Source organism: Podarcis raffonei, chromosome 12, assembly GCF_027172205.1.
Source record: "Podarcis raffonei isolate rPodRaf1 chromosome 12, rPodRaf1.pri, whole genome shotgun sequence".
Classification (NCBI taxonomy): domain Eukaryota; kingdom Metazoa; phylum Chordata; class Lepidosauria; order Squamata; family Lacertidae; genus Podarcis; species Podarcis raffonei.
The window spans coordinates 3833007-3848313 of NC_070613.1; the positions used below are offsets into that span (position 1 = coordinate 3833007).

General features: G+C 50.2%; 1 protein-coding gene across 13 annotated transcripts in view; it reads left to right on the forward strand.

The window, feature by feature from the left end:
• Positions 1-15307, forward strand: part of MAP4 (microtubule associated protein 4) — a 205236-nt gene that overhangs the window by 112569 nt on the left and 77360 nt on the right. For 9 of the 13 annotated variants that reach the window (XM_053409372.1, XM_053409377.1, XM_053409380.1 and 6 more), the window contains 7 exons: positions 5458-5571; positions 7065-7193; positions 7748-7840; positions 8516-8617; positions 9237-9344; positions 12597-13295; positions 14456-14614. In XM_053409372.1, the coding sequence (XP_053265347.1) occupies positions 5458-5571; positions 7065-7193; positions 7748-7840; positions 8516-8617; positions 9237-9344; positions 12597-13295; positions 14456-14614 (1404 nt within the window). The remainder of the gene's footprint in view (positions 1-5457; positions 5572-7064; positions 7194-7747; positions 7841-8515; positions 8618-9236; positions 9345-12596; positions 13296-14455; positions 14615-15307) is intronic. The other 4 variants (XM_053409374.1, XM_053409378.1, XM_053409379.1 and 1 more) reach the window with 4 other exon arrangements.

The following is a 15307-nucleotide window of genomic DNA, read 5'->3' on the forward strand; positions in this document are numbered from 1 at the left end:
TCACCCCAGTAACATTCCGATCCCATCTGCTGTCCTGGCTCTTTAAATGTTTTCAGCTGCCAGCACCCCAGGCTGCAGGGACAGGGAGCAGACCCTCCCTCCCATTCCCCAATGATGAGACTTCCTCCGTGGTGGGAATGTGTGTGTAAGGACCCTAAAATGGAAGCACCATTCCCACATGCTAGCTTTGGATACGCAGAGATGGAAAAGTGGGCGTGCTGCTGGGTCAAATGTTCAAAACAGGTCAGTGGAGAGGCATACTTTGCTCAGGTGTCCATCACCCTCAGGCAGTGGCGTGGGGCTCCCTTCTCATACCTCTGCTCAGGAAGCTTAATTCCATTAATAAGTCACCTGGAGCAGCGTAGCTGTCATGGATAGTAAAGCTTCCTTGTCTGCTGCGGGAGCATTTGCATGATTTAGCTCTGTGTGCGGCGCTTAATGCCACAGTGATAATTCGTGTGTTTTGGAGCATGAAACAATTGGTCTGGTTGTTCTCTGCCGCTCCCCACCAACCCGATATTCCAGGCTGACGGGGCTCCCTCTGTGCGGAAGCACTTCGCATCTTCTTTGTGCGGCTGCCTGCATGAGCAGGTACTCTCTGGACTCCTCAAATCCTTCAAAATTCAATTTCACACAGCGGTTGGCTTGGAATGGCTCATGGGTGCTGGCCTACAAGGCTGGGACAGAGAGATTAGTGTGGAGGCATCAGTTAAACTGATTTATCCCCTGTCTCTGCCATTTTTAAAGCTGCCTCAAATAACCCTTCAATCCTGAAAAACGGAGAAATGAGGGGGCTTGTTTGCAAAACCCTAGAATATATTGCAATGAGGGCTCAGTAGCAGTTACAGTGGTGCCTCGCAAGATGAAATTAATTCGTTCCGCGAGTCTTTTCGTCTTGCGCAGTTTTTCGTCTTGCGAAGCACGGTCCGTAGCAACTGCACCTCTACAAGCGGCTTTAAGAAAAAAGGAAACAAACTCGCAAGACGATAGCCCATAGGGAAAATCGTCTTGCGAAGCAACTCAAAAAACGAAAAACTCTTTCGTCTTGCGAGTTTTTCGTCTTCCGAGGCATTCGTCTTGCGAGGTACCACTGTATTCTGACATGTGAAAAGAGGCTTTTGGGTAGAAGTTGATAGCTGATGTGCAAGAATATGCTCTACTGTAGCCTACACAGTCTGACTTTTGGGTGTGATTCAGTATCACTGACTGTGGGAGCTCAGAGATTTTATATTTACACACAGAATTATATTTCAGGCTTCTCATAGACATCTGGTTGGCCACTGGGAGAACAGGATCCTAGATTAGATGGGTCTTTGGCTTGACCCAGCAGGGATCTTTACCCCCCCCCCGCATCAAACAGCATACCACACAAAATTATTATGGATCCCCCTTTAGGATTTGGATAATCACTAAAAGAATATGTATGTTACTGTGATTGATAAAGCAGAGGGCTTTTGTTTGCTCATGTGGCACAACCCATAGGCTTCTGTCTTCATCAACTACTCTGGTAGAAATGAAACGATGCTGTCTTATTTATATTCATCTTCCTTTCTTTTTTTCCTGGCTGCCACCTTGGAAACAGCATCACTTCTTTTTTATCAGAGCAGCTGATGAAAGCAGAAGCCTAAATGTTTTGCCACATAAATAAAAAAAACCCTTTTGTTAATCACAGTAACGTATACATATGGGAAAGCGTATAAACCCACTTAAAAAAACCTAACAACCTCTAAGTGAGTAGGCTTGCTGAAATTTCATAATGTTTTTAGCAAATGCAGAATTTGGACTTGCTGGTATTTGAAGACACCATAGGGACTGTTGTCACAGTGGATGTTTTGGAATAATAGTTGAGCTCCTTCCAACCTCCGACGTGTTTACATGTTGAAGGTGCTTATTAAGCACTTCAGGAGCATGGAACATCTAGCAGGATCAGTGAGGCTCTTGGCGTACTTTCAATTCATTTGCCAACGCAGCACCCATGGGAGCGCATGTACTCACAGGGTCCTCTCACCTAGCTGAAATCAGGCTTGAAAGAAGAATACTGTTGTAGACAATAGAGTAGGCATTTTGTGTTCATGTCTGTGGGGTGTATGTTTGGTGCCCAGGACAGTTTCTCTGGTTTGCAAATGGGACACCATTTGGCAAACTCTAGATCAGGAGTAGGCAACCTAAGGCACAGGGGCTGGATGCGGCCTATTCGCCTTCTAAATCCAGCCCGCGGACGGTCCGGGAATCAGCATGTTTTTACATGAGTAGAATGTGTGCTTTTATTTAAAATGCATCTCTGGGTTATTTGTGGAGCATAAGAATTCGCCCCTCCCACCCAAAAAAAATATAGTCCAGCCCACCACATGGTCTGAGGGACGGTGGACCATCCTATGGCTGAAAAAGGTTTCTGACCCCTGCTCTAGACCACCTAGTCCAAAGGACAGAAGAGTTATCCCAGGCTTCCTCAACCTCAGCCCTCCAGATGTTTTGAGACTACAATTCCCATCATCCCTGACCACTGGTCCTGCTGGCTAGGGATCATGGGAGTTGTAGGCCGAAAACATCTGGAGGGCCAAGGTTGAGGAAGCCTGAGTTATCCCCTTCTAGTGGAGAAGACTCATAGTTCCCTTGCCTCAATAAACACTGTGAAGGGATCCAAGCGTTGGCAAGGCTTGAAGTTAAAACCCTCCCCAGAATTTCTCATGTAGGTAGATAGACCACCACAGGATGACCTTTTGAGTTGTGAGTGTAAAATCATAAAACCATAGAGTTCGAAGGGACCCTGAGGATCATCCATTCCAAACCCCTGCAATGCAGAAATATGCAGCTGTCCCGTACGGGGATTGAACCTGCAACCTTGGCATTATCAGCACCATGCTCTAACCAACTGAGCTAAAGGTAAAGGTGAAGGGACCCCTGACCATTAGGTCCAGTCGTGGCCAACTCTGGGGTTGCGGCGCTCATCTTGCTTTATTGGCCGAGGGAGCCGGCGTACAGCTTCCGGGTCATGTGGCCAGCATGACTAAGCCGCTTCTGGCGAACCGGAGCAGCGCACGGAAACACAGTTTACCTTCCCACTGGAAGGTGGGATGTGCTTTGATGTGCTTTCAAACTGCTAGGTTGGCAGGAGCGGGGACCGAGCAAAGGGAACTCACCCCGTCGTGGGGATTCGAACCGCCAACCTTCTGATCAGCAAGTCCTAGGTTCTGTGGTTTAACCCACAGCGCCACCCACGTCCCTCCAAGTGAGCTATCCATTCACTAAAACCAATTGATTAAAGAGCTGGCACTGAAGGAGAGCGGAATGGACGAATTAGCATTGATGTGGCTTCTTTTTGCACATGCAAGTCATGACTGCCCCAGGGACAGGGAAGGATAAGGCTGGATCATGCTTGAAGCCCCTCGTCCAATATCCCCACCTGACTTAGTTCTGCAGTACAGTGGACGCTCGGGTTGCGAACGTGATCTGTGCGGGATGCATGTTTGCAACCTGCAGCATTTGCAACCTGTGTCTGCGCATGCGTGGGTTGCGCTTCGGCGCATGCGCAAAGCGCGATTTAGCGCTTCTGTGCATGCGTGACCGCCGAAACCCGAAAGTAACCCGTTCTGGTACTTCTGTGTTTCGGCGGTCCATAACCCGAAAAAACGCAACCTGAAGTGGCTGTAACCCGAGGTATGACTGTATCTCACTGTTGGTCTGGGAAAACTTACACCTTTGTTTCCAGTGAAACCTGGAAGGCTCTCTTTGCCCTGCCTCTCTTAGAAGCTTGGCTTCCACTTCCTGCAATGCCCCCCAGGTGCTAGGTAGAGGCTCATTTTGGAAAACCTGCTTTGCCTGCAAAGAGGTCACCAAGGCTCCTCTCTTGCTTGGCTGCCTCTGTCCAGTCAAGGGTGTAATAGGATTCCTGGCGCAAGCTAACAAGATGGATTGTAGGTGGTCGCTGGGTTTGAGAACTGTCTGGAAGTGGCAGGCCGTCAGGATCATCTGACACACATGCAAACCTGTCCCTTCCGCACATAGGCTTTGGGCTTGTTGTGTCTGAGCAGGTACCCATCTATTTAAAGTACATTTTCACTTCCAGTAAGATGCCTCAACAATTTGAGCGGGTACACCTGAGGCATTTATATATATATACAGTGGTACCTCGGGTTAAGTACTTAATTCGTTCCAGAGATCCGCTCTTAACCTGAAACTGTTCTTAACCTGAAGCACCACTTTAGCTAATGGGGTCTCCTGCTGCCGCCGCGCCACTGGAGCCCGATTTCTGTTCTTATCCTGAAGCAAAGTTCTTAACCTGAAGCACTATTTCTGGGTTAGCGGAGTCTGTAACCTGAAGCGTATGTCACCTGAAGCGTACGTACCACTGTATATAAAAATTATACACCTTGCAAGCCCAGTTATTATGTCTTTAACTGCACAGAGATGCATTTTATTTCTTTCCTCATGTCAAGAGACCCTGGTTAGGGTTCAAAATGTGCAATAAAACTATGATTTAGGTTGGCTGCCTCTCAATCCTGCCCTGAAGTGGGTGTCTGGGGTGGGTATTGATGAGTCTTGCTTATCAACATCCAAGTAGAGGCAGGGAAACGGGTTTGACTGTGGTTTGCCCTGTGCCAATGTGATAATTGTCGTCCAGCAACATTTCGAGTGCCTCACGTTAGCCATCCCTGGCGCAAAGTTTAGTGACAGTAACATCTTAAAGCTATACCTGGAACGAAATTAGCTCGGTTGAGGATCCCACAGCAGTGAGCCCGGAATTCGACAACTGCCAAACTTTACAGAGCACACTTCTTGTTCCCTTAATAGACGTAGAATCATAGAATCATAAAGTTGGAAGGGCCAAGAGGGTCATCTAGTCCAACCCTGTGCAATTCAGGAATCATAGAATCATAGAGTTGGGAGAGACCACAAGGGCCATCGAGTCCAACCCAATCTTTTGCCCAATGTGGGGATTGAACCCCTGACCCCGAGATTAAGAGCCTCATGCTCTGTCAACTGAGCTACCTGTCTGGCTGTGGCTCATCATTAAAAAGTGCTGTGCTTCCACACAGAACTGAAGCTCAAACTCTGTCTCCTTTTTGACGGCTGAGTGGCCAAAATTTCACTATAGCAAGTCCTTAGACACACATTTTTTCCAAGGGATGGGTTTTTTATGGTGGGGTGGGGGGAGAAGGATATTCATCTTCCTAAGCCCTCCTTCCCCTTGGACTCTGTTCTCAGTAGGTAGCCTGTAAGCTAGATGAGGCTCAGCTAGCCTCAGCTCCTTTGCACCCCGTTGTCATGGCCCCCTGCGCCCCTCTCTCGCCAATTGCCACGTCTGTTGCACAGCAGGCAGGGCTGGCACTGCAGGTGGCAGGAGCAAGGGGCATGGGGGTGTCCTGGGCTGCTGAGTCGAGATGGAAGCTGTCCTGAACTGTGCCACGGCTCAAGACCCTGGAGAAAGATGCCAACTATCTGCTGATTGTCCCATAGAGCCTTTTAAGATGCACCGCGAAGACGTCCTGTCCGACCTTCTGCTGCTTCCTCAGGAAATGACGAATGTGCCGCCTTTCGGGGAGTATTTTGGAGCTTCGCAAGAAGTCCATGGTACAATTCTCTCCGCCGCGCTTGCCGGTTGCGTAACTCTCTCCCCGCTTCAAGTGCCACTAAGGAATTCTTCTGCATGGCTGACATCTTTCTTCTTCCTCCTCCTCCTCCAGTGTGCTTTGAAACTCGTGTTAATTATGGAGAGCACTGAGGGACATAATCTGCTTTCTCAGTAGACTTCTAATCTGCCAGTGGGTCTTGAAAAATCTCCATGCTTGCAATCAGGCCATCGGTCGTGAGGCTGGGCTCCTTCATGTCTCCCTTAGATCTTTTTTTTTGAAATTATAGACTGCCGTTTTGGTGTTTGGAGGAAAGCTTGGAAGTGTGAAGAAGACCACGTTGATTTGAAACCTTTAATTCCTGGGCAAAGTGTCCCATTATCCAGGGTTGCGGTGAGGGAATTGAATACCACCACTTCACCAACCTTTTGCTCCTGTTGATCTGGCCCTCCTTTCTCCCTGTGGCTGGTGGAAACAAAAAAATCCCAATCCTCTGCAGCCAGAATTGAATGGCATTAGAGGTGCAACATTTGGGGCTCCTCCTGCTTCTCTGGGAAATTGTTTAACCTGTCCTCCTTCCTCACTTTCTGCTTCCCTCCCCTCTGCTTGCTCTGACCCCCAGTAGAGTATATCTGAATCGAAAGGCCAGTCTGCATTGATATTACTGTACAGCCCTGCTGAACATTGGCCTAAGACTGGTGGGCAGGCCGCCTCTGAAGTCTGCACCGCAAGGCTAAGACGAAGCCTAGGCACTCTGCAAGGCACTGTTGGGTGTGATGGGGCCTTGTTGCTACCTCCCCACTTTATTAATCCTCTTTCACCCCCTCTGCTTCTTCCAGTGGCTGCCGTTGCCGCACTCACCTGTCTCATGATGCTCTGCTCGTTCAGTTTTGCAAGGCTTAGGACTGGGGCGTCAGGGGGTCCCCTGCTGGTTAGCTGTAGGCAACCGCTGCAGGACCAGAGGCTTTGTAAACTGGAGCTGGCAAACAGTTACCAGACAGCGGCTGTGATTGTGCTGCCACCAAGTCTCTCCACCCCTGGTTTTAGAGAACCCCCCGGGTGCTGGCTGGGGATGACGGGGTCCAAATCATTTCAGGACCCAAGGTTGGGGGAATCTATTTAAAAGGCACTTCGTAGTTTTCCTTCCTCCTGCTGTCACTAAACATCAGGAAAGTAATAAGCTCAAGCTTAGGACTTGGGAGTGCTGGTAGCAGCAAGAGGAAATGAACATTTTCTTCCTCATCTGGAAGTGTGTTTTTCTCAGTGCAAAATGCTACCTGGAAAGGAAATCCTCACTCAATTAGCTGCCGGGGCTTCATTTCCTGCAAGGTTTGTATTGGTTTGTTAGTTGATGGAAACGCATTGCATCCCACTTGAGAGACCGAATCAGCCTCAGCTTGGTTCAATCTAAGCGTGAACGCCCCCTCCCACGTAGTGGATGGCAGGGGAAATATGGTAGCTGGTGGTGCAAAAAACCTGCCTTGTTTTTTACAGCACCTTACGGAATTGCAGGGGCGCCTGAGCAGCCCCCTCTGGGACCCCAACACCCTCCTGCAAACATTTTTGACCCCATGGCCTTCCTCGATTCCGGGGCAGAGTCTCTGCTGAACCAGAACGAAGCAGGTGAGCCCATGCTGATCTGTTGCCTCTGCCAAGAACACCAGAAGTCCTGGAGGCGAATGGGGGGGGCGGGGAGGAGGCAACCAGCAGGTAGTAAACTAGGGTGTGAGGCGAGTATGCATGGGTCTGCAAGCTGCATTTTAGGAAGAAGATAAAAACAGGAGAAAATCTGCACTCAAGGGCTAATACGTGGCCGCCAAAGATGTTGTGGAGATGAGATCCCTGCTTTTCCTTTGTCTGAGAGAAAAGAGGACAAGCAGAATCAAAGCAAGACGGCACCCAGGTCTGCAGTAGGATTTGAGGCTGCCAGTTGTGTAGCTGACCTGTGTGGGTGTTCCAGGTGAGCCCTGGTGCGAATTGGAACAATCCTGAGTCAGCCACAGCTGCTCAGCAAACACCACCTAGAAGACCCACTGATGGTCCTCTAACTCCACCTCTTTTCTGGCAAAAAACCTGGGGTGGTTTGACTTGGGGGTCTGCAAAGGTAACCTGTCGTGAAGCCACCTTTTGGGTGGGCTTTCACGAGAGCCTGTGTATCTGCTCATTGTTTCCCGTAGCGCCTGCAGGAGAGACGGGACTTCCTGAAGATTTCTGGTTGAGACCTCAGCACTTAGCAGAGGGACAAGGAACACCTTTCTTTGAGCCGCCAGGTAAAAAAAGGCAGAAGCATCTCTACAGAGGAGGCGCGTGTTCTTTTGTGGCTCTTCAGTCAGGCATTGGCACGGACCCACCTGCTGTTTCCAAACAACACCTTGATTCTCAGAGAGGAAGGCGGAGTTTTGGTGGCGCAAAGTGGGGAAAGAGCAGCGAAACATCACGAGACGGTTCCCAGAAACCTTTGCTTCCCAGCTTTTGGGGTTCTGCCGTTCCCACCCCCCTCCAGGTCCTGCTTCCCCACCCCTGTCTTCATGCATCCTGGCTGAAGCTGGAGGCAGAGAGAGATGCATGACCTACCCAGTCTGGTGCCCCCCAACTCCCTTCCCCTTCTTGTTCCACAGGTGGAAGCAGGTCAGGTCCTCTTGAAAGGGTGATGAGCAGGAAGGAGAGCTTGAACAGAGAGAATCTGGTGAAGAAAGCCTTTACCTGGGGAGGGGGGTGGGTCTGTGGCATCTACGCTTGCCCCATGCACCTTAGCACTTTGAATGACCTTCACCCCCCCCCAGTTCAAGGCTTTCTCTCTCTCAATTACATGCTATATGGATGCTGCCTATTTGCTGTCGTGTCACACAGAGCACCTGCCCAAAAGCCATTCAGACTGGCTGGTGGCTCCAGCTCAGTTTCTGTGTGAATAGCTTCTTCCACCCCCACCCCCTCTTTGTGCCCAGCACCCGGCAAGATCCTGACGAACCTTCCAGGATGCTCCGACACAGGTCTGGTAGACGTCACAGAGCCCAATCCACCAGAGCCAAAGCAGTCCGCGCCAGCAGGTGAGAAGGAAGAGCTCTGTGGAAAGCTGGCTCGCATTTCAGATCAGGATACTGCCTTTGCTGGATGATTGCTTGCAGCGATAGGCTCCAGTGCATCATTCCCAGAGCTGTTTCATGGCAGTGTGGGGTGGATAGGCTGAGTGAGTTGGGGACAGGACTGCCTCACCCCAAAGTGGCATTTCTGGTGTCCTGTTCACCCCAAGCAACCTGCAAACCAAGCAGAGGAAAAACATGGGTTGTGGTTCTTGCCCCCTGGGGCTATGGGGTTTCTTGGGCAAGGGGTGTCAGGCTTTCTTCCCCTACTCACGACATTTGGGATAATTTATAATTGAGCTTCCCAGTCTGGGGGCGAGGCAAGTTATAAATAAATATAATAATATAATTATTATCATGTAATCTATTTGTACTCCTGACTTCTGCATAGTGGGGCAACCGGTTAACAATTTGGCTCTGAACTTGCTCCGAACTCACCCTGCCATCCCAAAGGCAGCAAAGATGATCTCCCCTTTCTTTCTCAGCCATTTGCTTTGTTCTGTTTCCAAATGGTGGCGTCGGCAGCAGGAAGAACACGCACCTTTAAATCTTCTACTTAACTTGTTTCTTTCCTTTTCTTTTCCAGCTTCTCCTGCGGTTGGAGGTCACGGGCCTGCCCCTGCGGTGGAAGAGCTGATGGGGTTTGAACCGTCATTTGACCAGAAATCTCTTCCTCTCAAAGAATCCCTGGCAGGTGAGCTTGCCCTCGAGACTTCATAGTGTGCGTTGGTTTCTTGGCTTGCTTGCAATGCTTGAAAAGGAGGCGGGTTCTGGGTTTGCACAGGAAACGGTTTCAGTCAAGTGCCAGTTGGTCCTACAAGCAGGAACCCACAAGAAATGGGTCTGGGGTATAGAATTCTCCCTTTGCCCCCAAACCTTCACTCCTTCTCTGTCTCACACCGTCATCTCCATCAATGGCCCTCCTGATGCCCGCATTCTGTCCTGCTTTGCTCTTCCATGACCTCGTTCTCTGCTGGAGCTCCCACAGTTGAAATGGTGGCACCAGATTTCCTGCAAACGCAGCAGACCCCAGCCAGCAGTATTCCAACATGCTAGAGTTCCAGATAAAGCTGCCATTTAGAGTCCTCTCTAGAGCAGGCTTGCCCCAGCATATTTTTATTACCGTCCCGCCGTTACCCTGAGGTCCCAGGGTGGGTCACAGCAATTGAAAATACGTTGCAAACAGTTCAAACCAAATCACAACCACAAGAATAGATTGGGTCCTAAAATGTAAATCTAGTAAGAACATAAGAAGAGCCCTGCTTTATCATGTTGGGCGCAGATCAGCAATAACTCAAAAGGTGTCAGTGAAGTTAACTCTTTATCCAAAAAAAATAAAAGCTCAGGCCTAGTCAGCACAGCAAGTCTTTCTCTTGTCCCATTGAGGCAGTTGTGAGGACTGAAGGTTACTGCCTTCCTACCGTTCCCTAAGTCTCCCCCCCCCCAAGTCCTTCCCAAGCGATCTGAGGCTCTTTCATCTTGTCTGTCTTTGCTCTGCTCTCTTCATGCCTCTTTTGGTTCTGGGAGACCAGGGGAGAGGGGAGCTGGTCGCAGCTTCCTCACCAGCCTACCTCATCTCTGCTTTTTAGCTTCCCTGCTCTCCAGCTTCCGCTTCTGCCTCTAGAGTCTGGATTTCTCTCTGCCACAGCCTCTCCCTGCTCACTAAACCCTGTTACCTCTTCGGCTTCCAACACCTCCTCTCCCAGTCTGCTCCATCTGACCACTCCTTGTCATGCCACTACCAATCCCCAGGCTCTGAGCCTTCTTACCTTGGAGGTTCCCCAGCTGGTACCACTTGCCATTCCTCTGCGTCCAGCCAGTCCATGGCAGCCAATGGCCCATCTAGACCAGTGTCCAACCAGGTGCCCCAATGGGAATCTGCGCAGAAGCAGAATCGGAGCACAAGAGCTCTGTCTCCTGTGGTTTCCAGTAACTGGTATTCAGGAGCATTGCAGCCTCCAGCTGTGGAGGCAGAGCACAGCCGTTGTTGTCAAATGCCAGGGTAAAGAAGTGTGTCTTCAGCATAGGACGAAGACCGTACCTCTGTGGGTAAGACATGCCCCACCCTAAGGTTTGCTCCGCTCCTCACAGTTCTGAGGATGCTGGAACCACGAAGAAGAAGAAGAGTTTGGATTTGATATCCTGCCTTTCACTCCCTTTAAGGAGTCTCAAAGCGGCTAACATTCTCCTTTCCCTTCCTCCCCCACAACAAACACTCTGTGGGGTGAGTGGGGCTGAGAGAAGTGTGACTGGCCCAAGGTCACCCAGCAGCTGCATGTGGAGGAGCGGAGACACGAACCCGGTTCCCCAGATTACTAGACTACCGCTCTTAACCACTACACCATACTGGCTCTCAGTATGAAGAGGAGTCCCTTTGCTGATCTTGACAGCTGAGAGGTTATTTAGGGATGGGAGGGGGCTGTTTCAGGTATTTGGGGCCTAAGTAATTTAGGCCTTTAACCGTAAAAACATAAGAAGAGCCTGCTGGATCACGTCAGTGGCCCAAGAGATACCTGTGGGAAACCAGCAAGCAGGATTCGAGCACAAGAGCAACTCTTCATTCTGGACCAGTTAAAGTTTCCGAGTTGCCTTCAAGGGCAGCCCAAGGTATCAATAATAATAATAATAATAATAATAATAATAATAATAATAATAATTTTTTAAAAAATTATTTATACCCCGCCCTCTGCAGGCAAGACCTGGCTCAGGGCGGCTAACAACCAATAATAAAAACAAGTTGATTAAAATACAATTTAAAAAAGATAAAAATACAACATTAAAACATTAGGATGCAGCCTCTTCACAGGAGGAGAAAGGAAAAAGAAAGAGGGGGAGGGAATCAAACTGATTCTAAGCCAAAGGCCAGGCGGAACAACTCTGTCTTAAAGGCCCTGCGGAAAGAAATCAGATCCCACAGGGCCCTGGTCTCATGAGGCAGAGCGTTCCACCAGGCCAGGGCCAGTGTTGAAAAGGCCCTACCTCTGGTTGAGGCTAATCTGACTTCCTTAGGGCCCGGGACCTCTAGGGTGTTGCTATTTATGGACTTGCGTATTGCATTGTGCAGTAATCTAGCGCGGAAGTCTCCAGCTCGTGGAGCGCAATGGCCAAATCAGAATTGTAGGGTTGGAAGGGACCTCAAGGGCCATCTTGTTTTTCTCTTGTGAACCGCCCTGGAGGGCAGCATATAAATATAGTGAATAAAATAAAAATCTAGTCCAGCCCCTTGCAATGCAGTCCTTCCTGTCTGAAAGCCGATGAATCGGGCAGAGCTAGAAAAAGGCACTCCAACCACTGAGGCCACCTTAGCCAAATGTGACAAACACAGGAGCACCCGCAAGTTACAGACCGGCTCCTTCCAAGGTAGTGCAGCACCATGCAGGACAGGTTGTCTCTCCACATCCTGGGAGGAAGCCCACAGGCAGGGCAGGAATGGGATGGTCACTGTCCATCTGTCCCCAGCACCTGCCATCCGGTCACCTGCTTCAGTGTGGTGTAGTGGTTGAGAGCGGTGTAGTGGTTAAGAGTGGTGTAGTGGTTAAGAGCCAGTGTGGTGTAGTGGTTAAGAGCGGTAGTCTCGTAATCTGGGGAACCGGGTCCGCGTCTCCGCTCCTCCACATGCAGCTGCTGGGTGACCTTGGGCCAGTCACACTTCTCTGAAGTCTCTCAGCCCCACTCACCTCACAGAGTGTTTGTGGTGGGAGAGGAAGGGAAAGGAGAATGTTAGCCGCTTTGAGACTCCTTAAAGGGAGTGAAAGGCGGGATATCAAATCCAAACTCCTCCTCCTCCTCCTCCTCCTCTTCTTCTTCTTCTTCTTCTTCTTCTTCTGGAGAGGTGTTGGTTGAGGACAGACGAGTGGACTGGTATCACTGATCCTAGAGGGGAATCGTTGGCAGTTGGGTGGCTCAGATGAAAAAAGGCCCCTCTTCCTTCTTTTGCTATGTATAGGCTCTCCAGAAGCGACGAAGGAGCAGAAAGCGAAGGCCGCAGACGCTACAGCTCCAGGTACTGGCGGTTTTCCTGTGCTGGGGAAACAGGAGGAGAGCTGGCCTTCCCCCACCCAGCACAAGGAGAAGGAAGAGACCAGCCAGTCCCAGAAGGCAGAGGAGCTCGCAAGGAAGACTCCTCCCAGCCAGAAAGTGGACGACAGCCAGCCTTTCTTCAGCCAGTGGGGAGAGGAGAAGGAGGCAAGCGCAGCAACCAAGCCTCCCACCCAGAAAATGGAGGAAACCAAGCCCCCTCTCATCCTCCCCATGGAGGAAAAGGAGAGGCAGCCCCCAAGCCCGAAAGTCGAAGAGCCAAAGGCACTTCCTGCCCAGCACACAGAGAAGGTCAGCGAGGGTCTGCGCCTGCAGGAGGGGGCGAGTAAAGCGGCTCCAGCCCCCAAAGCAGAAGATCCCCAAGCTTCTCCCAGCCAGCACTTAGAGAAGAAAGCGGAAGAGAGCAAGATCTCTCCCAACCAGCCGGCTGCGAGCCAAGAAGGGCCTAAGACGCCTTCTTCGCCCCTCCAGCCCTGGGAGACCTTCCCTGCTCTGGAGAAGCTCGGGGAGAAGGACAAACAGCCTCCCAGCAAGCCGGCCGAGAAGCCGGAGGAGAACAAGCATCCGCTGTCGGTTCCACCTGTGGCGCCTCATCCGGAGCCTGCAGGTAAGGAAAGAGGTGGGGGGAAAGATGTCACTTCCTATGGGGAAAGCTGCTTTCCTTCCTTCTGGCGGCGCCAGTGGAAGCCGCACCCTCCTCGTATCAGGAGGTTGAGCCTCCTTCTCTCATGGCAGGGAGGCCCACCAGCGGTGCCCCCGCAAGTGCAATAGTGGTGGGGGCTGACCTGGGGATTGGAGTGTTTGGAAGAAACAGGGTGGATGGATGGACAGCTGCACATTGAGGATATTGGCAGGCAGAGCTCTTGAAACGGGCAATACTGTCCTGGTGGCTGGATTTTCCCAGGCCAATGGTCTACATCGCTCAGCCCAGGATCATGGTGAGGCTGACATATTTATCCGTCCTTTGCAGTCTTGGACAGCTGGTTTTGACCTGAGGATGTGTTTTCAGTCATGGGAGCAAGCTGGTGAGGGTGGAGGTGGTGATTCTCATAGAATCATTGAATGGTAGGTTTGGCACCCCCAGGCGTCAACTAGTCCAACCCCCTGAAAAGCAGGTATCACAGCTATAGCATCCTTGGCAGATGGCCACCTAACTTTTGTCTGAAAACTGCCAGTGAAGGTGAGCCCACCACCTTCCAAGGAAGTCTCCTCCACTGTCAAACGGCTCTTACAGTCGGAAAGTTCTTCCTAAAGTTAAGCCGAAGTCTCTCTCCTTTTGTGTCGTTTGAATCCAATTGGCTTGGGTCCTCCCCTCTGAAGCAGGAGAACTCAAGCTAGCTCCACCTTCCACGTGGCAGCCGTTTAGATAGTTGGAGATGGCTATCCTGTCTTGACTACTCGTTTGTTTCCTATTTATTTATTTTATATTCTTTATTGAGAAATAAAAGGTACAAAATTACAAGTGCACAGAGTAAGATAAGACACACAAAAGAAGAAACAAGAAAGTGTATCCATGTAGTAAGCAAAACAGAACAACAACAAAGATATTGTGTACCATTACAAAAAGAGGGTAGAATAGTTGTTTTCCTTAACCAAGCAAACTGATACAATATTGATAAAATAATGAATTCCGGATATCGTTCAATTTCTCCATGGCAAGTCTATATTTTTACACAACTATCCTAGCACCTGCCAGTCTTGTTTTCTTCCTTTTTTAAAAAAAAGAAAAAGAAAAACACTGATTTTTTTTTATGCTTTTATTTCTAGCAGAGTCAAAAGAACCTGTACCCCCGGGAGAGTCCAAAGCAGACGCTAAGGAGCCCTTGACTGCTCTTGTGGAAGTGGCCAAGCCAAAGGAAGCCCCTGAAGCTCGCCCTGACCATCCTGCGGAGCTGCCCCAGGGAAAGGCCGCCCTGGAACCTGCAGGTAGGCAGTGGCAGCGGCAGCAGAGGAGCGGCTGAGCTGCATCTCCCGTCCTTGTTTTCCGTCTCCACCATACTCTTATCTTTCTCTCTGTGTTGCAAATTGCCTATCCCTTTGCAGCCAAAGAGGCAAACCTCTTCCTTCTCCTGTGTGGTTAGGAAACGACCTCAGCTTTATTTCTTCTTATTTCTACTTGCTCCCCAGTCCCAAAACTGGGAATCTCCGCCCTCCCCGTTCCACTCCCATACTGGGAGCCAGGTTAAATACAGGCAGCTCTCCCCCATGGCTGAATCTTCTATGCAACATTGTCCACTCCAGGTTACTATATAGGTCTCATTTCTGATCTGACGTTTAGGAGAACCATTTTGGTCACGGACCTCAAAACAATGCTGGTCTGTTGTTTTTTGGGATGTGGGGGTTTTTTGGCCTGTCCTAAATCTTTTCCCTTAAAGTGTGCACTCCCACTGCCCAACTGGGGGTGATCAGTGCAAAGCTGGCTTTGCGGTCTCTGCTGTGAGCAAGAAAAACACCCTATGTTCTAAACCGCAGCAAATGACCCCCTTTCTCATCGCTGAGCTGTCCCTGCCTTCTCCATCTAGCCATGTGCCCCCATGCTCTGTCATGCCCCCAGCTTGTCAACAGAGCTTGCTTCCTGCTGGGAGAGTTCCCTGTTTCCAGAGCTCTTGCCTGCGTGCA